This window comes from Carya illinoinensis, chromosome 11, assembly GCF_018687715.1.
Source record: "Carya illinoinensis cultivar Pawnee chromosome 11, C.illinoinensisPawnee_v1, whole genome shotgun sequence".
In the NCBI taxonomy this organism is placed as follows: Eukaryota; Viridiplantae; Streptophyta; class Magnoliopsida; order Fagales; family Juglandaceae; genus Carya; species Carya illinoinensis.
Genome location: NC_056762.1, coordinates 43,244,797 through 43,268,397, shown reverse-complemented (window position 1 = coordinate 43,268,397; position 23,601 = coordinate 43,244,797). Strand labels below are relative to the sequence as shown.

Here is a 23,601-nt window from a genome sequence, read left to right as displayed (position 1 = left end):
AATGGAAATGAGAAAAAAAATAATAAAAAAATAATAAAAAAATAATATTTTAATAGAATATAGAAAGAATAGAAAATAGGATATAAGAAGTTTTTAAAAAATTAATAAAATTTAAGAAAAAAATTAAAAAAATATATTTTTTAATTAAATTATAAAAAATTTTACGGAGATTAGGACGTGAATCTCGAATCAAGCACAGCCAATAATTTCCAAAAACAGTGGATGGTGGAGACACTCGCGCCCGCTTTACATAAAAGCAAGAATGCCATTGCCGGCCGTAGTTCTTACCTTTAGCTAGTAGCCCAACTATTCATCTCAGATGCTCCTTTCCTTCCCCACAAAAACAAAAAAGTAAGATTCCCCGAAATTCGTTCGTTTCAATGTTCCAAAGTTCATTCTTTTCTTGCATATGATGAAATTCTAGGTCCAATACTGGATCTAGAGGTTTCATTACTTTTTTTTTTCCTTGTTGAATTTCTGGGTACAATTTATGCTTCTGGGCTGAGATGCAAATTCTGACGTAAATTCGCTTTTATGTATTTTTCTATTCTGTAGTAGTATTACTCGTGGGACTTGCACTCGGATTTGATCATATTTTGATTTTCAACGTATTTTCTACCTAGGTATCCATCATAAACTTTCTTCTTCTTCTTTTTTTATGTTTTTGTTCCTCGTGTACTTAAATGATGGTCTGGTACATGTGTTGAATCTGGTTGGTGTTCCTAGTCTGTGAAGTTTGAGTCTGGGGGAGTTCTAAGCGTTCCTCTCGCTGCTGTTAGCTTTGAAACTAAGCATTACAGAATTCTTTTCATCTATTACAGCTTCTAACGAATCTATTGCTTTAAATTGTACAATGAGTTTCTTCTATTTCACACAGTTCTATATATTCTTTGTGGTTCCTCTTCCATCTAAGCAAATGGATTTCCTATATTTTTGTATTGCACTTGCTGGCTTTGGATTCCTGCGTGTTTTGCGTGCATTTCTGGCTTCTGCGTTCTGATTGTTGATGAACTCTTGTTTTGAGACAAATGAAATAGAACTTTATTCATATTTCCATGTCATTCCAAAACATCCCATGTGATTGTGTTTGTTTTCAGGGTATACCGATCTTATCATGGAAGGTATTGTGGTGAGAAGGGTCATTCCCTCGGACAATAGTTGCCTCTTTAATGCCGTTGGGTAAGCTTAGCTTTCAAACACCAACTCGCCACTATCAATTGCAAAGAAGTGAGTTCGGTGGTGGTTATATCTGATCTCTTTTCTTGTCTCTTGAATTGCAGGTATGTCATGGATCATGACAAACACAAAGCTCCCGAGTTGAGACAGGTTACAATCTATAGCATGTCATCTTAGGTGCCAATATCTTAGTACACCTCATTTTTCTGCTCTTCAAATTTCATTCATGTGGGATTAACTGGATTAGTTCGATTCTAAGATTCTAAATACTGTTCTTTTTTACCATCGACAATATTTGAATATGTTATTCCGATTTAAGATTTACATTTTGATACATTGCAGATTATGACTGATCAAGTTTCATATTTTTAATTTAAATCTGAAAATTATTAATGTTTTTCATGTTCCTTTGTGATGCTTTAGTAAACTATGTTTACACACGTGTCAATATACCGTGTCAGAAAGCTTTCTATGTAAGCAATTTTTAGGAATATATAATTGCCAATGCTTTACATTTGTCCTGCACTGCTTATATTTGCTGCTCGAATTAATGGCATCCTAGTTACTTTATGTAGGTGCTTATCCTTTCATTTTCTTTTTCAATATTTTTAAAGGTTATAGCTGCAACCGTGGCTAGCGATCCAGCAAAATATTCTGAAGCATTTCTTGGAAAGCCAAATGAAGAGTATTGTGCTTGGATTCTTGACTCAGAGAAGTGGGGAGGTTTGTTGAACTTTCCATTCTTAATCAGGAGAGGCATCATTGTCCATAAGATGTAGTTGAAACAAATGGGTCGAAGAATAGCTGTATCTTGCATTGAAATCTCCTTGAAAGTGATACTGGTTTATGTTGTCTACCAGTTTTTAGGGGCTGTGTATGTTATGGAGGTTTATCTTTTTCAATGAACAAAGGGATGCCTACTTTCGTAGGATGATAGTGGCTACATGTCTAATCCTGCAGCTGGGCTTGGTGTGACATAGGATTAGTACACAAATCACCTTACAATTTGAACCTACTGCTCAAGGGTGCCCCGAGGGAAGTATTCCTCCTACGTCCAAGTCAGATATTAAAGAAATCAAAATGGTATAATTGAAGAATAATCCAACTTTTCTCTTTATCAATCGCTTAAAATACAAAAACCTAATTTTAACGAGGGCAAAACTTACCTTGTCGAAGATTTCAGCTTATATTGCTGTCTGTATAATGGTCAAGTTACTGATCTGCTAACATCAATTTAGAGTTCAATATCATATTGTGATCAATATACTCTGTGGGTTCTTCGAGCCATTTAGGCTTGAATATCTTCATTTACATGGAATAGCATGAATAAGTTTGTTGTAACTTGTATGCTCATAGGCAGGTAATCTATCAGTGGTGTGAAGCGGCTTTGCCCCTTTCCGTGGGTTAATTATTGCCTGAATGATATCACGATTCATTTCCACTGTAATTGACAACTCAACCTTTTTCTCCTTCTCTTCTTGTTGCTTTATACCCAATTCCTTTATTCTGTAGGGAGGATATAGATTCTTGAATTAAAAGCAACTTAGGTGGTTCCTGTACCTCTTGAGTTTCAACTTGTTGAGAACATTTTTTTTCTCTTAGCTGCTTATAAAAATGTTGTATGGCAAATGATTCTATTGATGAGTGGATTTCTTTGCTTGGTTGGGTTCTCCTTTATATGTAGTCAGCATTCTTGCTTTATTCTTCTAACTTTCTTACTTGATTATCTGTGAAGGTGCCATTGAGCTTTCAATATTAGCTGATTATTATGGACGTGAAATTGCAGCATATGATATCCAGACTACACGATGTGATTTGTATGGTCAGGTCAGCATTAGGAATATGTTCTCTTTGCATCTGAATCTCATCAACTTTCCATTGCTGAATGTGTTGCTTCTCTTTTTTGGGCTTCTATTTGGCAGGAAAAGAAGTATTCTGAAAGGGTTATGCTGATTTATGATGGGCTCCATTATGATGCTTTAGCTGTACGTGGATCTAAATATTTGAATAATATTTTTTTTATCTTTATTGTTGTATGTATAGAGGAATATCAAGAATAAATCAGAAATTACCCATATGTAGAATATCTAGATTTCTGCCATCTTTTTAGCCGCACTTAGGATTCACCTTTCAAGCATAAACCAACTGGTTGATCTTAACCGTGAATTTTTCTTGCATGCTTATTTGGTTCAGAAAAAGAAAAGTAAAAGAAATTAAGAGAAGACTGTGTACTAGGTGGATTTGATACTGATGGTCAGAAAAGTTAACAGTTTGTTGGGTAAACAAATGGCAGTATCAGCACCATCGGCCACTGGAATTTTGTGGTTACTATTTCTGTTGCCTTTGATGTGTTCATAGTTTCTTATGTATAGTCTCCACTCATGAGGTGCTTCATTTTGTATTAATAGATGTCTTTTGAGGGAGCCCCAGAGGAGTTTGATCAGACTATTTTTTCTGTACAAGACAGGACCATTGGTCGAGTTGAGGGCCTTGCTCTTAATTTTACTAAGGAACAACAAAGGTAATAATTGAGGTCTGATTGAGGCTTCATGGTACAGGGCAAGTACTTTTATCACAAGTTGCTTCTCCGGGTATAAAGTTGTAGGCACATGAAATGCCCTTAGCCAAGGTCCACAAATTTCCCAGAAGTCAGAAGTTGTGGCATAAAGTTGCCTTGTCAGATTACAAATAATCAACCTGGTTTATAAATGTAGAGAGTCTGCATATGCATTTGCTTTGACCACTGCATGATCTTTTGAGGCATTGTTCTTGATTAGCATTTTCCTTAATTATTTTAAATCATTTTTCAAGAAAAGTTACTTCCGCTATTTTCTGCTCCTGATATTCGTCTCTCTTTGTAGAAATACTTGCATTGACTGTGATTAATGAATGGTGTGTGGTCATGCATTAATTCCATCCTGTTATTTTCAGGAAAAGGAGATACACTGATACTGCTAACTTCACTTTGCGCTGTGGAGTATGCCAAATTGGAGTAATTGGACAGAAGGTCATTTCTCATCATTAATACATATTTATGCTTGCTCCCCGTTTCTCTCCTTTTTTAACTTACCTTACCTTAGAATTCTGAACCTGTTGTGATCGTACACCGACAATAGGAGGCTGTGGAACATGCACAAGCAACAGGCCATGTCAACTTCCAAGAATATAGATGAGGAGGAACTGTGGGAATTAACATGGCTGTGGTGTGGCCCCATCTTATCACTGAGCTTCTCTGAACTTGGAACAATAAGCTGTGTAACTTTTGATATTGAAAAACCGATACTATTTTTATGTTCTTCCGGAACTCTTTTAATCTATAACATGTTGTACCTATGGGAAGATCACATTAATATCTCTTTTTATGGGAGAAATGTAATAAGATTGGATTCGGATGTTAAATCTCCCTTTGTATCTTATGTGGTTGTGCTGTGGTTCTGGTGCATTAATTTTCTTTCCTTTGATCAGTTGGACTGGACCTTTTGTTTTAAATATGAAGTACCATCCTCGTCCACCATTATCTATATATAACATATTCGAGGTAGACATCTCCAAAAGCAATAACATAAATTACAAAGGAGAATGTAATCATTTCAATCTCTAATTTGCATTTGTTTTCCCTTAAATAGTGTCTTGACTTTAAAATTATACATTACAAATAGCATTGTTTGTTCTCCGGATACTTGCAAGGGGAATCCTGCATCCTAAAGAAGCGAAGACGCGGCTACTCATGACAGAAGATAACCTGACTGTTCCTTTTGAAAATCGCTTTTCCCTAGGGTTCTGCGGGATTACGAAACATAACTTTTCTGGAGAGGATGATCAATTGCAAGCGAAGACTGGAGAACCAGAAAATGAGAGTTTCCGCTTCGTCAATCACATGCATTCATTCACCTGCTCCTGCTTCGGCTCCCTAAAAATAACCTCTTGAGCAGTTTCAAATGGGTACCTACCAAGGTGGCAATGAGGCTACTTATTTCCACTTGGCTTTGTCAGTAACCATGCCAAGCAAGCTCCCTGTTGTCCTGTCTAAATCTTCTGTTTAAGAACATGGCGCAATTGGACCTTCTGGCTTTCCATCCTTGCCTCCAAAAGCCTTGCCTTCAAACTACTCTTCTGTGTGCTGCGAGGAATGCACCCTTTCATTCCTTTAGTTCCGTGAGGATTCCCATACTCAGGAGAACTCCACTGCCCCGCCAAATCTGCAGGACTAATCCCGCCTTTACCTGAGCCCCTATCCGGAGATATGATACTCCCATTGGATATCCCTCCATTTGAAAGTCTACCATCCGTACCCTCTACAGAGATGATCTTGTAATTTTCACCATTACTTGGGCACGATCTCCAAAGTCGTGCTATGGATGAAACCTTCTTCAACTGCCTCGTTGGCAATGAGCAGACTTCACTGATTTCGGTAATTGGTGTTTCTTCACCAGCATTTTCCTCCCATTCTGTTCCACTCCTTGAGACATTGCTGTCTCGATGATTCTTGTTGACAGATGGGGCACTCCCTTCTGGTGAATAACTTGAGCCCTGATCCTCAAGATGGCTTACAGTTTCCCACCCACTTTCATCTTCTTCAATGTCACCATTCTCATCAACAAATGTATTAGAATGTCTCTGAATGCTGTCCTTGTTAATTACATTAACCTCAGGACTTACGGTATGAATTTTGGAGGCGGGGCTGGCAGGACTGAAAGCAACACAAGGTTCAATCTCCCTCTCATTGGATTCGGCAAAATTAACATCTTCAAATACAGAAAAAATATCATCTGGATTGGGGGGTTCATAAGAAAACTCCTTGATATCTTGAATATTCACAGAGGCAGCAGCCTGTCGAAGCATCTCCACTTCTCTCATCTCCTTCACATCTGGACTTACACTGCTTGACCTCAGAAATTTCTCTAGCTCAGCTACAAGCTTGCTCATCTGTGAATACTTCCCATCAAGGGCCACCTTTGCATCGACTAGCTTCATCTGAACACGTTCTTCACGCCAGACCTCAGCCATCTGCAACATCCTCCTTTCCTCCTCCACTTCCTCTCGGAGTTTCATGGAATCTCTCTTTAGAGCTTCAACTTCAGCCTTGTCATCCCCAATCTCCTTTGCAAGCTCATCGCATACTTCCTCAATTAATTCTCTGGCCTTTCTTTCTTTTTCATATTCCTGCATATATCGCTTCGCTGATAATTTGGCATCAGCCAGCTCGTTAACCAATTTGGAATTCATAATTTCAAATCTCTGGCGATTTTTCCTTTCTCTGCTCAATTCAGCTTTCAGGTCATCAATAAATGCACGGATTTTCTCATGCTCCCTGCTTCGCCATGAGGCCCTTTCCTCACTGACTTTCCTCAAGAAGTGCTCTAGTTTCTTTTTTGAGGATCGGCGCTCAGTCTCAAGCTCCTGAATGCGGGCTCGAGCACGCTCTAATTCAGCTTCAAGTGTAGGTACTACCGAAACAGCACTTATTTTTTGGTCTAGGAGCTTCATGTGACGGTAAATCTGTTGCGCTTCATCTGATGTATTAAAGCAGACAGGGTCCCACTTTGTTGCCCCTTCCATTGCAGAGTTTGGGATCTGAAATGAAGGTTCCCGCTGAAAACAGGAAAAGTGTCGAATATTAGATTTAGAATAAAGAGAGAAAAAAAAAAAAAAAATACCGGGGGCCAGGTATTCCAGTAATGCAACTTCATTAAAGCCCATAGGACAGTCTGTTTTTTTTGCTATACAGCTTTGCAAAAGGTTTTTGCTTCACGTTTTTTGTTATTTTATTGAACAATGCTATAAGTGAGATGTACCCAAGGTATTCCTTGGCCAAAAGTGAGGGTTTTTCTTGATAACATTATGGGGTTCCATCCTCTTTTAAAGAAAAGGCAGGCCCCTTATCATTTAACGTGTATATTTAAACTTCTTCTTCTTCTTCTTCTTTTTAATTTTTTTTTTTTTTTCGAACTACAAACAGGGCATAATATTTCCTTGATTGAAAACTAACATTACTCCAGAAACAAAATGCTTAATGAAGTGTGAGAGTACTTTTTATGCTGGCCAATAGATCCAGGCAGTATTCAGAATTTCAGGAGGGCCATCTCCAGGCTATCACATAAACTTTAATAACCTAAAGGAATATTTGTAGAGAAGTTGGTGAATATAAATGGGAAACCCCATCTCATCTTCCATCCAGCACAAATTGCAACCTTGTTGTCTCTATTCTAGCTTGTATCAGATTCCATTGATTCAATTAATAGATTTTAGTCCTACCAAAGAAACCAATAGAATTTAAACCAAGTAGATTGGTCTGAACTGTTCTGGCAAGAAATTATGCGCTATTTCCTTTCCATATGTGTAAATTCTAACTGAAATAAATAAAACCATTATAAAGAAATTGTATTCTAATCGAAGCTAAAACTTCAGACCAAAACTAAAACAATGAATTTGTCCATAAAGGAAATTGCCTAAAAAGGATGTAGGATGTTCCCTAGGCCCTGCAAGTTAGTAAGACAAGCATGCAGCGGTACTGAATGTGTGCCACATGTGCAAGAGGATAAAATGGAGGGAGTTTCTCTAAAGCCACTCCACAATCCTCTCACAGAAATCTTAAAATCCAACATGCTATAAATAATTTACTTTCATTTATTTTACTTATCAAAAAAAAAAAAAAAATTACTTTCATTTAAGGAACTGAAGTAACTAGGTCACAAGCACAACACGACAAAGCGGACAAGTTATTCTGGAACAGCTTATAATGAGTGTTGCTCAGTAGCCAGCGAATCTGATAGGTCATTACTTATTAATAATCATTGTTCAATTAAAGAACTTGCAGAAGTACCATACCTTGCACAAGAATCCATTCTTGGCACCAGCAATGGAACTAGGGTTTTGTAAGAGATCCTTTGCTTCAGAACCATAAGCTTTGCCAGTAGGATGATACAGAAAGGGAATGTTCACATGACCAACACCATGCTGCATTAAGGAACACCACGGTGAGCTTTTTCTTTTATGACAGGATTGAGTAAATTGGAAACTATCGAGAATTGACGACACAAAAATTTGTTTTGATCAAAAAATGTTTACCATAGCCAACCACTCATGATTGTCATGAACAACAAAGCCAACAAGACATTAAGAAACACCAACTTTCGGAAGTCATTTAAGGACATATACATATATAGATGTCTAGATAGAAAATCACTTACATCACACAATTAAAACATTCAGATCAATTTGTACTACTATAAATCTTTCTTTGCAATGTAAGTTTACATTATAAATTTAAAATATTTTCCCGGAACCAAGAACCATTTAAGAGAAGATGCAACAACCCAAGAGGACCCTTTTGGTCCAATAGTTCATTCGGCCAACTACCATATACACCCCCACAATGCTAACTTTTCACTGGCACCCAGAGAATAATAAAAAAATCAATTTTAGCATCACAAAAAACAAACATATTCTCACACGTAAAACTCAATCTTCAAAATCGAACAACAAGAAAGTTCAACATAAAGATGAAACCTCGATCGTATCACACCGAAGCCTATTCACACTTCTCAGAATAAACCTAAAATTACAGATCTTGATATATCATACAAAGACGAAACTAATATGGATAACGAATAACGAATAACGAAATAGGATAACTCACCTGACGCCCTAGCTGAGCCTCGCCCCGCAAGACACTGTCCGTTTCGCCGGCACCGGCAGCAACCTCGGGAAGCTGCAACCGCCAGAGTCCCGCGGCGAGCTTCCTTGCCGACACGGTGACGTCCTGACGTCCCCTCCGGCGACTTCTCCGACGACATTCTCGTAACGACGTCTGCTCCTCCTCGGCTCGCTCGTTTCGCTTACCGTCGACGCCATCGACTTTCCACCTGAGCAACGGGGTCTCAGGCCGGCTCCTACGCCCGGACGGAGCTCCGTTTCTCTTCACACGGGTCGGACTCCCTGTTAGTCGCCGGGAAGGCTTGCGAGCGATGGGCTTGTCTTGGAGATCTGAGTGCTTGGACGGGTTTAGGGATTTGTACGAGAGGTTCGCCGGGAATGTCAACGGGAGTTGCGGCTTTCCGGTAATCTTCATCTCCGCCAGCTAGATTCGCCCATTTAGAGAGGAAGATAGAGAGAGAGCAAGAAGATGTGGAATAGAGATAGTACAAAAAGAGCTTCAGAGAGAGCAGGGAGTGAGAGCGGGGGAGGGACAGGGTCAGAGCCTCACTGATTCTGCCGAAGAAAATGACGCGCACGGCACAGGGAGGAACATACATCAATATGTATATGTATACGTATCTACGTATGTATGCTTATGTGTCTGCACGGATCTACATGCCCGGTCAAAGTCCCTCCCTGTACAAGTATTAATTAGCCGAGTTGGAATGCACAATGAGTGTCGAATTACCTTTTTTTTTTTTTTTTAAATGTATTTAGAAAGTCTTAATTTTTATACCCATGTTAGAGCACCCTCATCCGGTTCCCCATATCTCTCCTATCCTTAAAATTTGGAGAAAATTTTAGGGTTTAACCCAAATACCTCACTCCATCCGGTTCCCCATTATCCGGTTGCCGTTTACGATCTGTACAATGTTTCCCCATTTTTGCGATTTTACTGTACGTCCTGTGACGCCCCCAAATTCCGTTTGGGATCGGACGGACATTTGAAGCGTCGAGACATGCAACACAAGGTTACCTGCCCCCGTTCATGACATATAAGATGCAATAATCCTAACATGCATCTAACATTATGCAATATTCGCAGCGGATAATTTTTTTCTTTAGCAATACTATGCATCAAACTGAAAATATCCCAATACTTAAAACATACTTCATACATAAAGATCCATTGAATAACTAAGATCACAGCACTATTCCAAAATAGTTATGATCCAAAAGTACTGGAGATGCAACTCCATCGTACAAGTAGTAATTTAACTACTATATTAACATTAACGACGCACCGTCGTTCAGTCGACTGTGTCTAGTTGGTCAGCTCCTGGTCCTCCTTCAGGTCCTGTAACAAGATCTACCATTCGGGAGGAATGGTAGTTGGGACTACCACAGTGAGATTTGATTACAAATCTCAGCAAGTTAACAAAAAACTTCCACACAGACTAATGATGCATGGATGACAGTAAAAGCATAAATGCATAATCAAATTCATAAGTAATTAAAGAATAACTTAGCGTACAACATAGCATAATTGACATAACTTAAATTGAAACATGAACTGAACTTAACTTAGCATAAACTTGCTCTGAAACTTGAATTAACATGAAAAATACATACTCCACAGTTGTTGTGGCCCCATGTATTCTACGTGTAAATACATACTCCACAGTTGTTGTGGCCCCATGTATTCTACACAAACTTGACTTAACATTGAAAATACATACTCCACAGTTGTTGTGGCCCCATGTATTCTATGTGTAAATACATACTCCACAGTTGTTGTGGCCCCATGTATTCTACACATCACTATGCAGTTAAATACATACTCCACAGTTGTTGTGGCCCCATGTATTCTACATAAACTGAATATACTCAAGATGCAACGTGACTGGAATATGAAAGGACTGAAGCCCTGACGTAACATAACGTGACTTGAACATAATTTGAAATACATAATCAACTTGAGATAGTAACATTTCGTAACATGGCATAACATATAACAAACAACATATTTAGCATGACATATTTGTAATGTATAGTAATACATGACAGAATATATTGTGTAACAGATAAAAATTGATGACAGAATAAATTCTGTATAATAGACAATTACATGATAACTTGGCATAACATGACATATATGATAACATACATACATACACTGTAATTCTTTTACTTAGCACACATACACAGTAGACTGCTAGTAAGTTAAAAGCTAACTTACCTCGATCTCCGCGTTTCTTATAAAACTTCAAGTGCGATCACGAGGAACTGTAATTAGTGATTCTAAAAGTTAGAACTAAATCACTAATAATTTGAAATATGAAAAATACTAACTTAAAGAGTAAAATTTTTATTTTACTCTCTACATGTGGGAAAATGACCGTTTTACCCATAACTTAAGGATTTTGCATACTAACTCCAAAAGTTTCCAAAATTTACATTCCTCATGTAAATCTTGTCCTAAACTTAAATATCAACTCAGAAAAATTTAAAACAAAACACAACTATGAAGAACACACTATGGTCGAAACATCCATAGGCCATTTCCCTTTATTTTTGTTGCAATTCCTTCCAACTTCTTCCAACTTCAAAACTCATGCTTAAACCAAAATTTTGCAACAAACATCTTTCAATCCTAAGTTCAAAACCATACTTAAAACATCCATTTAGGAAAAACTAATAATCAACACCAAACTCTTTTGTAAAAAATCCAAGCACTTGAATCACAAGTTTTGACCTTAAATCAAAACATCTCCAAGAATTTCAAAAATCAAATCTTACTTCTAACATATTCATAATATCATCCTAACATCAACCATGCTTTAAATCATCAAACTAAAGTCACCAAAATCACAAAATAACATTTGGAGTTTTTTGGTTTTACACTTAGTCCAAAAACATAAACTTTTCCCTCAACTAGTTTTGATAAATCTCTTGATCTATGACTTATAAATATATGATCTTCAAACCAAACCATCGCATGGTTTAAAAAGATGTCCTAAAACATATATAAGCTTCTAATTCAAGATCATATGGTTAGAAATTAACCAAAACATAAATTTAGCCAAGAATATCCACACTTTGACTTATTTGAATATCTCTTTGCATAAAATTTCATATCTTTGAAACTAACATCAAATATCTTCAAAATAATAATATAACATGTATATAAGATGTTTAGGATCCTCCAATAAAATTATCAAAGTCATTAGAATAGGTTTAGACCACCAAAGAGTTAAACTTTCTCAAAACAGAAACTGTTTTTCCTCTTCCAGTTTCTAAGTTTCTAAATCTAATAACATCTTTCATCAAAACCTTTAATCATGCAAAAATCCTCAACCAATAGTCACGTATACATGTTAACAATACTCCATAAAAATTTCGGACCAATATCTATCCATTAGCTTGGTCAAAAACTCCAAACTATAACATATTCTCCAGTTTATCTCCCAGAATGACCTTTCTATAGTTTACACAATATTTGACTGACCAAATGATCTTCAAATGGGGCAAATAAGATATCCATGTAAACTAGACTCAAAAAGGAACAACTTATATGAAGGAGATTTTATGATAAAACACTTACAACAGCTTCGAAATGGGCATGCAAAAGATCTCCTAAAATCTGTCCGAGAGAGAGTGTTTGATAATCTTTTATTAGAAGGAGTAATTGAAGATAAGTTCATGGGTGATGGCTGGACACATTTATGGACGAGATAAGGGAGGTGGTAAGGCTGGAGTTGAGAGTTAAGTGTGGTTTTCTCCTACCCAAAATATCTATAAAAGATTATCTTATAATATTCTATCCAATAATATCTAAAAAAAATCAACTTAAGATATTTTTATCTAATAATATCTATAAAAATCAACTCAAAATATTTTTACCCAATAATATTCACGAAAATTACCTCAAGATATTTCTTTTTATCCAATAATATTTACAGTTTTGAACAGACGTTTTGTCCGAAAATATGAAAAAAAGTTATTGCGCCATAAGACTTTAAATAACCCTCCGAGTCTAATGGCACAAACCATAATACATTTTGACACTTCTAACTATCTCCAATAATCAAAAATACACTTCTAATACCATAGTAAATAATAACACTAACTATGTAGTTAGACAAAAACCTATATGATTAATGGATTCGTGAAAACTTATGGGGTTTTCACTAGATTCTTAAAGTTAATAGAAATTTCACAATTGAATTTCTAGCGGGCTGTTACACGTCCCCATTCCCAACAAACCCCAATCGGTTTCCCCTTCCCCCCGCGTGTTCTTCTCCATCGGTTGGCCCCCCTTTTCCGTTCGCATCTCCATCGGTACGATAGCTCTCCATCGGTTGTAAGTTTCCGTTTAATTTCTTTGTGGTTTCCGTTGATTGTTTATCTGGTTCTCTATTTGGGATTTTCTGTTGAAATTGGCCACGACGCCATGACCGATTTCTCTTCTCCTCAAGTCTGTGAGGGATCTTTTTCAAATTGAAAAATTAAGGACCGAGGTAGATATTGGTCTTAGCCTTCTTTCACAGGTATGAATCTCGATCAGTGGCATGAAGATTTGGGGTTTTTTGTTGCAATGGCCGAATTCCTTTATCCTTGGTCCGAATCCTTGCATGATTTTTGATGTTTTGGAGATTTATTTGATGGAATCGTTTATGCTCTCTATTTGAATCGTATTATTGCTCCTTATTGCGTTTGAATACCTTGCGATTTCTATTGGGTTGTTGTTTTGGTATCTCTGTGCATTTTCTCGGTTATTTTCTCGGTTGATGCACATGTATCTCTGTGCATTTTCTCAGTTGTTTTCTCGGTTGTTGTTTTGGTATCTCTGTGCATTTTCCATGGTTGTTGTTTTGGTATCTCTGTGCATACCGATTGTTTAGTTTTTGGTTAAGTGTAATTGTGAGATTGCTATCTAAATTTGGGGAAATCTGTTTGGGACTTTTGTGATTGTTGATACAAATATTTCTAATATGCAAGAATTTTTAGAACACTGCTATGTAGAATTATTACTTATTTTTCCATTAACTGTCAATGCAAATTTTTGGTTGAGACAATGCCACAATTGTCAGCTATTACCACGGGAGTCTTGCTTGATTTCTATTTTGCATATTTCTCATTTTATTGTAAATGTACAAAGATAGATCATCAGCTATTGCTAGGACAGATCTTCTTTGAGGCTCCCCCGTGGGCCCAAAATTGTTTCTTGGTTGAAATTTGAGTAATTTGTATAAATGTTTTCATTTTTGTTGTTCTCATATTTTCCCTTAAAAATTGGTATTGTTTTATTTGGTTTGCTGCCATTGATGGCCATGAGACTGATTTCTGTTACAGGTCCCATTCCCAAAACTGTAACAAGTTTGGTTATTAAAAAAAATCTGCTATGTACTGTGATGTATAGACATTGAAAGAGGCAGAAAATTCTTTTAAAGGATCTTCCATATCTATGATTTAATGATAGGCCCATATACTATTGTGTATGGAGCCTGTTTTTTGTACTTCTTGGTTGGTATTATTTTGCCAATAAGCCATTTAACATTTTAAAGAATATTTCAATATGGTTTGAAACTAGTATAACACATTGGTTGTTAGTATTTAAGCTTGTGTGCACTGCCTCATAACAAGGTTTTCAAAAATAGATTATTTTATGAAAATGAAACTTTATGAGTTGGTCTAATCACATATTCATTGGTCTAACCTTTTGTCACTTTGCTATTCCTTAACTATAATATTACCATTTCTGATTATTGAGTAATTTATTCGTTTTTGTTTGGTCATTTGCAGTGTTTCGTGTCATTCGGGGGAGGGGGGAATATAATTAGGCTGTGATGATAGGGTTAATTTAGAAGTGTAATTAGGGCTCCATCGATATGGCGGGGTAATCGTTACTCGAATAGGCCAAGTTGCAGTTTGTGGTACTCTCCATAAACTGCAATCGGGGTTCGGGTGATTTTTGCAGCCGATCGATGCTAGACTCCTAAATTACCCATGTTGTCAATATTTACACCATTCTGAGCCACATTTATTGTCTTATTCAATATGGGGAACCGGATGGGAATGCTCTTATTTTGTGTTTTGTGATTTGCATGCTATTTGGAGGCCGTTTGTATTCTGTTGCGATAGTGTAGTAATGTGTAAATTAAACCCCCTCGGCAGTGATGATGACAACCGCATGTGAGGGTTAGGGATATTTATGGCCATCTCCTCAATGGTTAGGTAACCCGGACGGCCAACAAGTCTTGGCAACCGGTCGTTGCCACCATGAGGAGATGGCCAAATTTCCATAATGCCACCATTCGGTTCCTGAGCCCCGACTGAACCCCAAACTTCACAGTGATAGGAATTTGATTGACTTTTTCCCTATTTTTTTAGAGATGGATTCCCAAGACCCTGGACACATGTACTTCACCAATCTCCTTAGTCAAGATCCGCAACTCGACCCCACTTATGGTGGGCAAAGTGGAACATCTCCATTAACTGTCAATGACTCTCCACCCCTACCCCCTAACGAGCCTATCGGCAATAGGAAATCAGTGCGGGGTGCGAATTTCACTCCCGAAGAAGACAAGTTACTTGTCTCCGCATGGCTAAATTGTAGCCTTGATGCCGTCCAGGGAACAGATCAAAAACATGCTTAACTTTGGAAAAAAATTTCTGAATACTTCCAACAATTTAAAGAAACCAGCCATGAGCGGACAATAAAATCTTTAATTCATCGGTGGTCAGTTATCCAAAAGGCGACAAACAAGTTTTGTGCGAAACTAGCCCAAGTTGAACAGTTAAATTAAAGTGGCATGACCGACCAAAACAAGGTAGAATTTCCAAATCCTTGTCTCTTTTACTCTAAAAATTCTTGTCTCTTACATTGGTTTGACATTATTTTTTTTTTCCATGCAAGTTTGACAAGGCCAAGGTTATGTATCAAGCGCTAGAAAAATGCTCCTTCCAATTCGAGCATTGTTGGCACCTGTTGAAGGACCAACCTAAGTGGATTTGGCGAGCCACAAAGGATGATCCAAAGCGAAGGAAGACGATGTCGCCATCCCCGACCCCAACTCGATGTTCTGGCGCTACAGTTGATTCTGTTTTTGATATGGAGGCGGATAATGTCATGGAGAATGAAGTGATCGAATTGGACAGACCAATTGGAAGGAAAGCAGAGAAAGGAAAACGAAAGGCCCAAGGCAGGCAAGCAGAGGAAAATTTCCAACTCAGGAAGATGAAGTATACTCTTTTGGAGGAGTCACGCGCTCAGGAGAAAGAGTTTTTTCGAATGAAGGCCGAGAAGATGGAGTATGACAAGGAAAAAGAGGAAAAAAAATTATGCCTTAAGGATGAACGACTGAGGTTGGAGGCCGAGAAGATGAGGATTGAAGCTGGAAAATAGCAAAATAGAATCCGTCAAGAGGACGAAAGACTGAGGTTGGAGGCTGAGAAAGTAGAGCTTGCGAAGAAGGAATCAGATCAGCGCATTATGATGATGGATGTGAGTGTCATGCCAGAAATGCAGCGGTTATATTTCCAGCAACTCCAGAGGGAAATTATATCCAGACGCAATACTTCTAAAGATTGAACATTTTTTTGATAATAGTGACATTTGTGTGGGTTTATATCTTATTTTTGGGACTTTTGATAGATGTATAAAAGAACACTGCTATGGTTATTTTCAAGTTGTTTTATTGTCCCTCAAGTTGATCATGCAAGTAATATGTTAATATAATTTTAAATTTGATTAAAAATAACACTTAAATCATCATATAGATTGCAAATATTGTCCCTCAAGAAAAGGCAATCCAAGATCGACTTTTAATAGTAACATAGTCACTAATGACACGAAGAAAATACAAATGCAAAGTAAATCAATTATCATATAAAAGTAAATAACACGAAGGAAATACCGATGCAAAGAAAATTAAGTCAAACATAAATCTTAAATAACATGAAGGAAATACAAATGCAAAGCAAACTAACTCAAACATAAATTCAAAGAACATTATGGAAACTCGCTCATAGTTTGAATGCGACAGGGCTAATGTTGGGAATATAATAACCATTGATGTTCAATTAGATCTTCTTGGAGCTGATGATATGCCGAGCTATCTCTAATATGATGATGACGCTGGATGAAGTCCGTAAGCTTAATTGTATGATTGCGTGACAATTCTGGGAGATTATCATCAAGTTGATCATACTCAATGTTCAGACTCTCACTATCATCACGTTCGTCTTCAATGATCATATTATGTAAAATAACACATGCTTTCATAATATTTGTTAGGTCCTTCACTTTGAACATTCGGGAAGGTCCACGAATGATAGCAAATCGTTGTTGAAGTACCCCGAATGCACGTTCGACATCTTTTCTTGCGGATTCTCGTGCTTTCACAAAATTTTTCTTCTTGTTCCCTCGTGGTGATGGAATTGTCTTCATAAAAGTTCGTCACTTGGGATAAATACCGTCCGCAAGGTAATACCCCATAGTGTAGTCGTTGCCATTGATAGTGTAATTGACTGCAGGAGCACGCCCTTAGGCAAGTTCCGTAAAAATAAAAGATCTCTCTAGCACATTAATGTCGTTATGTGAACCGGGCATACCGAAAAATGCATGTCATATCCAAAGATCATATGAAGCAACTGCTTCTAAAATAATAGTTGGTTCACGGATGTGGCCAGAGTACATACATTTCCAGGCTGCGGGACAATTTTTCCACTTCCAATGCATGCAATCAATGCTTCCGAGCATTCCTGGGAATCCTCGCTGTTCACCAACCAGCAGCAATCGGGCTATATCATTAGCATTTGGAGACCGCAAATATTCATCTGAAAAAACACTTACTATTGTCTCAGTAAATTTTTTTAGGCTCTCCATTGCGGTGCTTTCACCAATACGTATGTATTCATCCATAAAATCTCCAGTTACCCCATACGCTAGCATTCTAAGTGCTGCGGTTATTTTTTGCATAGAAGATAAACCGAGTCGTCCGGCATTATCTCTTCTCTGGACGAAATACGGCTCGTAAGACTCTACCTCATTTAGAATACGAAGAAATAGGGGATGACTCATCCGAAATCTCCTTCGAAATAGATTCAAGGGATATACTGGATTCTCTGCAAAATAATCACGAAATAGGCGCTCGTGCCCCTGGGAATGATCACGCCGAATAAACCTACGTGGGTGCCTATTTTCACGCTGCCTTGATGACTGTCCATCGACCTCCTCAGTATGAACATCGCTATCATCTTCAGAGGATACGTATGTCAATAATTTACGAAAGAAGATACGAGCCATTTGATGAAGGGAGTGGGAGATCAAAGGATACAATAGAATTTTTGTTCTATAAATGAAATGAGACTTGAGTTTGTGAGAATGTGAATGTTAGCAATATGCTAATTTATAGAGGAAAAAGTTACCATTACACTACAAACAAAAAATGTTACCGTTTGAGAGAAGATAAAAAAAGTTACCGTTAAGAAAAAGACAAAGAATATTACCGTTGGAAAAATGACAAAAAATATTACCGTTGTAAAAATGACAAAAAATATGACCGTTGGAGAAAGGACAGGTAATATTACCGTTACAACCAATTTAAAAAATTATATTATCAATACGTGACTACGAATCCTCATTAATCTTTAATTGATAAATCATCTCTTCTAAATAAATTTTCCATCACGTTAGAAAATGCATTACTTTATTAATAAAATTTACTATTTTTATAATACAATTAATGATTTCAAAAAATACTATATTGGGTAGTCAAAATCATATAAATATTTAGTAGAAATTGATATTTGAAAAAAAGATAATAAGACAAAAGAGTTAGTAGTTAGGATTGTAAATGGAAGAGAGAGAAAAAAGTAATAAAAAAAGAATAGAGAAATATTATTTAATAGAATAGAGATAGGGATGGGGAATGTGATGTAGGAGGTTTTTAGAAGATTAATAAAATTTAGGGATAAATTTGAGGAAATGTGATTTTGAGTTAAATTATAGGGATGAGGATGGGAAACCGGATGAGGATACTCTTAATTATATTAAAAAATAATTTAAATTTTTAAAAAATATATTATTTATATTATATTTTTTAATTTATTTATACGTTTAAAAAAATATGAATTTTAGAAATTTCTTTACCTAACTTAAAAAAAAGGTATATATTTATATTCATTTTACATACAAAAAATGATAATTATATATATTAATAAGAGTTAAGTAACACTTTTATCCAAAAAAAAAAAAAACAAATTAAGTAACACAGCGTGATTATTTAAACATTTAAGTTTTTCTCATTATAAGGCTTAATATAATATTACAAATTAATAATAAACATTAAGTTATATAAATTTATACTCGTATTTGAATAGAATTTTATATAAGTTATATAGTTTAATAATTTATCATAATTTTTTTATTTAAGAACGAAACTCATTTAATAAAACAGATAAATTAAATTTTAAATTGAATCAAAAATTCTATTTATATTCACTTTTACATATTCTTTTATGCATTTTAATAATATGATTGGTTGTGTATTAAAAAAATTAATATAACTAATCATATCAATAAAATATATAAAAATGACTATATATAACATTATTTTAATTATTATAATTTTTTAAAATTTTATATATAATATAATAAATAATTTAATATTTTAAAATTTTAAAATAAAATTAATATTAAAAATTATATTATAGTAATTTTTATTACTTTTGCTTCCTTCTAAAATGATACGAAGAGATGGTACAAAGATTCTTACTGATTTGTGATCAAATCAAAGGGTTAAAGTGAAATAAAAAAGCTACCTAAAGTTTCAATATTTTTAAATATTTAATACCATGCAAGAAACTAACATTGAATATTATAACAATTATTAGAAAATAAGTATTTCTTCATTATCTTTGTAACTATTATTTTCTAACGTGACATTGAATTATTAGAAAAATATTTATTCTCATTTACGTATCTTCTAATTATTTGGTACGTAAAGAGATAATATAATAATGTATTAAAAAAAAAAGATATATACATAGTCATTCCACGTTAGAATACTCACTTAACGTATATTTTCATTTATTTCGAATTATGAATTTTAATTCTAAATTTTGACTAGGGTTCGAGAGCAAACCCTATTCCAAAGAGAAATGAGTTAAAATGAACAGTTTACTGGGGTTGGAGCTTTGATCTGATCTATGATCTCCATCTTATTCTAGTGGTGTCCACCAATGTTTCTAAACTTGGCAAATGTATTGAACAATACACGCATGAGTAAATTAGGAACCACAAGTCAGTAAAAATAAATACAAATCAAGAAATTTAAGTGATCATCAAGGAACCACCAATGTGGCTGTCTAATTGGCAAATTTTAAGGAATCATCATTCTTCCTGCTTTTATCTAATGTCGTAGGTTCAAAATAACTTATTTTAGAAAATTTGACGAAATAAAATTTTGAATGTCTTTATATGTAACACTTTGGTGACATTGGAGATTGCGGTAAAGTGATGGATTCCTCCACTCAGAATTAATAACTATGGCTCAAATAGAATATAATGTATACTTCATATATGCTCACTACTTGAGAAAAGGAAAAATATAGTTGCAAGCATAGTTGTGTACTAATCTGTGCACCAATGTGATGTGATTGGTCAAAAAGTAAATTTTATTGAAAACAGTGTTAATTTAAATTTTAAGTATGAATAAATCAGTGTTGTTACACAGATTAGTACACAACTGTGTTTGTATGTAGCAAAACTCTTGAGAAAAAGCTATACTGACCAATCTTCCCCCACTTTGAAAAAAAAAAATAGGAAAGTGATCATCAAGGTGGTCGGTCTTTAATTTACTGTACGGACCTGCCTGCCTGCCCTGTTCTGGCTTCTAGTACCACTGCAAACAGCTTAATTAGATTCTGTGTCCTCCTCGGAGTCACGTACGTACAGATTTGCTTGTTTCCAGCTTGCATTATTTTGATGATCAGAGCAAAGGGAATCCGAGGGACTTACCACGTAGCTTATTTCTATGTTCTACACGTGGCAGAAGACACCTGTGTACATGTCAGCAGCTAGCTGCACGTATCACATATTCCCATGCAAGTTGCAAGGCGATGAAATGCACCCCACATGGGGTTGGCCTTGTACTATGGGTCTAGCTTAGCTTGTTTTTCGTGCCAATGTATATTATTTTGTAGGCTTCAAAGTAGGTTTAGATCTAATCTGAATTACTTTAATCTCTCGTATATACTTTCTATACTCAAGCTATGGAGGTAGCTGGGAAGTCTAATCCAAATTAACCATATACATCAAGGTCGTTGTCGTATAATTTGCTGCAAATTGCTTAACGGCTAGTTTGCAGCAACTAGTTTCCGACATTTATAAATAAATCTTAATCCTAGAATTTTCTTTCTTTGTCGCATCTTTTCTCAATTTCAATTTATAGTTTCAGGTATAGGTTGTCAAACAAAAATGATAGTTAATTAATTAAGGTCTCATCTGGTTATTAAACTCAACTGAGATTAATTTAGTTCAATCTAATTTTAAGTTGAATCTAACATCTAAACACATAACTCTCAAATTATTAAACTCATATAAACTCAAAACATCTCTATACGCAAGATCCACAACTTTTTTTAACTTTTTTATAAATATCTCTAAATTCATATTAATATCTAAATATATTTAAATTCATCTTAAATGAGTTTTATATAACTCATTTTACAAAATCAACTCATTATTATTAATAAAAAACTCAGTTCAGTTCATCCAAAAGGAGCCTAAATAAATCATAATCAATGATACTTTTAGTTTAAAACATGCATGCATGTGTATAGACAAGAAAATCTAGCTGGGTCATGAACTATGGTGGAAGATGTTTGATAAGGTCCGAAGAAAATGAAAGGTAGATAGATGCATACAAGCAAACGTGGGTCCAACATGGCCATAATGGGGTCCCAAATCATTGTTGTTTTGGATGAATTTTGATAATCCATAATTTTTAACAATACAAAGGATAAATATTATGAGCTGCATGAGTGTTGGTTGTTTCTAGCTAGCTTCAAAATATTGTTGGTACTGAATTCTAAATTTCTATGCATGATTTCGCTCTCCAAATTATATATAGGTACTACTACGTACCATCTGTTAATCACTTCTTCAAGCTAGCTAGCCTTGATCGTATATCATTTATGATTTATCAGCCTACAAAAATTAAAATAAAAATTTTAAAAAATATATGTATTAATTAAATATATGCTTAATTTGGTATGATTATAGTAAAAATTTTACGACGTATTTTTTATATATTTTATTAATGTAATTGACTGAATCACTATTTTTAATATAAAATAATTATTTTAATTAATTATATTAATAAAATATATAAAAATTACGTAAAAATAATTATACTTGACAGAATTATGATGACATATTTTAACATTGTTCACATGTGAATTGGGATTGCATCTTAATAAGAGCCCATAATAAAAAGCCCCATAAATCTTCCAGGAAACTTCTTCAATCGTCCTATTGTCGGGGACAATGAATGAGGATACACACACACGGCATTACTTTTTTCGACCCTTTAAATTGAATCAATATGAATGCTCGTGAACTTGTGACCGCACAATCATAATCAAGAAGAATATATTGTGTCTGGGCCCTACTTGCACGCCCACTCCCACGCCCATGCATGGGGTCGCTCTTTATAATTTTACTAGCGATGCTCCCTTTAATTTACAAGCTGCATCAAGTACTGTGACTTATCTCATTTATGTCAATTATTCTTTGTCCAATTAATTAGATATAATTTGGTGGAGTCCAGACGACTTGCACCCCCAAAAAAAACAAAAACAAAAATAATAATACCCAAATCCTATATATCTCAATTTTATAAAGAGAAATAATGCGCAATTTAATCAAAATTTCATAAAAATAAATTTACAAACTAATATAATATGATATATATATATATATATATATATATTATAAAATAGATTTAATGTATTATATAAAACTATACATATTAATTTTTACATTTATTTTTACGAAATCTCTTTATTTATCTAGCTAGCTTAGTAGCGTACTAAATAGAGATTCCAAAAAATGCATAATCAAGTCAATGTTGTAATAAAAACTGGAATGGACTGACATCTGGAGCTCAATATCTGGGACTTAATATATATAATACGTACTCTGACAGCAAAATAATAAATTCAGTGCCCATGATCTTGCCTGCCGAACTTGGCTAAGTGACCAATCGGTATGGGTGGCCGCAAAGGATCGATACATGCATCTATGTACTACTTTTCCGATCAGAAAGTCATGAAGATCGAGTTTGAGAGGGTACGCAATATGAATTATCACATCAAAGCTGAGTAGGTATGATGTTTACACCAATCTAACCTCATTATGAACGGGTTTGCTATCCATACATACATTATACATTCATACCTATATATCTGGTTTATTAATCATGCATGAACTTAATTGTTTTTGTTCATTTTTTTAAAGCCTTAAAGCTTACAACTTTCATTTATTCGACTATATTGTACGTACTAACTTCATGCGTCGCCGGCCTCCATGTTCAGCAATATTGGCCAGTTTAAGCCCAGTTGAATGAATGATATCTGGCTTCAGCAGGCCGGGCCAGGGACTACTGCAAAACGTGGCCAGGCCTGCATGCATAATTTGAACAGGTCCTAGCTCTAAGTGCATGTATATATGTTTCGTCGTTTTCTACATCTTTCCCTCTCAATTTCTTTCGTTGGGTC

At 35.4% G+C, this 23,601-nt stretch overlaps 2 protein-coding genes across 3 annotated transcripts; one reads left to right on the top strand and one right to left on the bottom strand.

Moving 5' to 3' along the window:
* Positions 1 to 201: 201 nt before the first annotated feature.
* LOC122281016 (OVARIAN TUMOR DOMAIN-containing deubiquitinating enzyme 2-like) lies at positions 202 to 4,575 on the top strand. Of its 2 annotated transcripts, XM_043092203.1 has the most exons (10): positions 204 to 351; positions 556 to 623; positions 1,098 to 1,179; positions 1,281 to 1,326; positions 1,791 to 1,899; positions 2,912 to 3,003; positions 3,099 to 3,161; positions 3,585 to 3,697; positions 4,108 to 4,183; positions 4,293 to 4,575. In XM_043092203.1, the coding sequence occupies exons 3-10, from the start codon at positions 1,115 to 1,117 to the stop codon at positions 4,347 to 4,349; spliced, it is 621 nt and encodes a 206-aa protein (XP_042948137.1). In that variant the 5' UTR covers positions 204 to 351; positions 556 to 623; positions 1,098 to 1,114; the 3' UTR covers positions 4,350 to 4,575. The 2 variants fall into 2 exon arrangements, with proteins under 2 accessions (XP_042948138.1, XP_042948137.1); XM_043092204.1 differs by lacking the exon at positions 556 to 623 and having other exon boundaries at positions 202 to 351.
* A 164-nt stretch (positions 4,576 to 4,739) lies between these two features.
* LOC122281015 lies at positions 4,740 to 9,422 on the bottom strand. The gene is made up of 3 exons (XM_043092202.1): positions 8,816 to 9,422; positions 8,005 to 8,133; positions 4,740 to 6,768 (listed from the first exon to the last, which is right to left on the bottom strand). Exons 1-3 carry the CDS (start codon positions 9,245 to 9,247, stop codon positions 5,203 to 5,205), a joined length of 2,127 nt encoding a protein of 708 aa, XP_042948136.1. The 5' UTR covers positions 9,248 to 9,422; the 3' UTR covers positions 4,740 to 5,202.
* Positions 9,423 to 23,601: the final 14,179 nt, after the last annotated feature.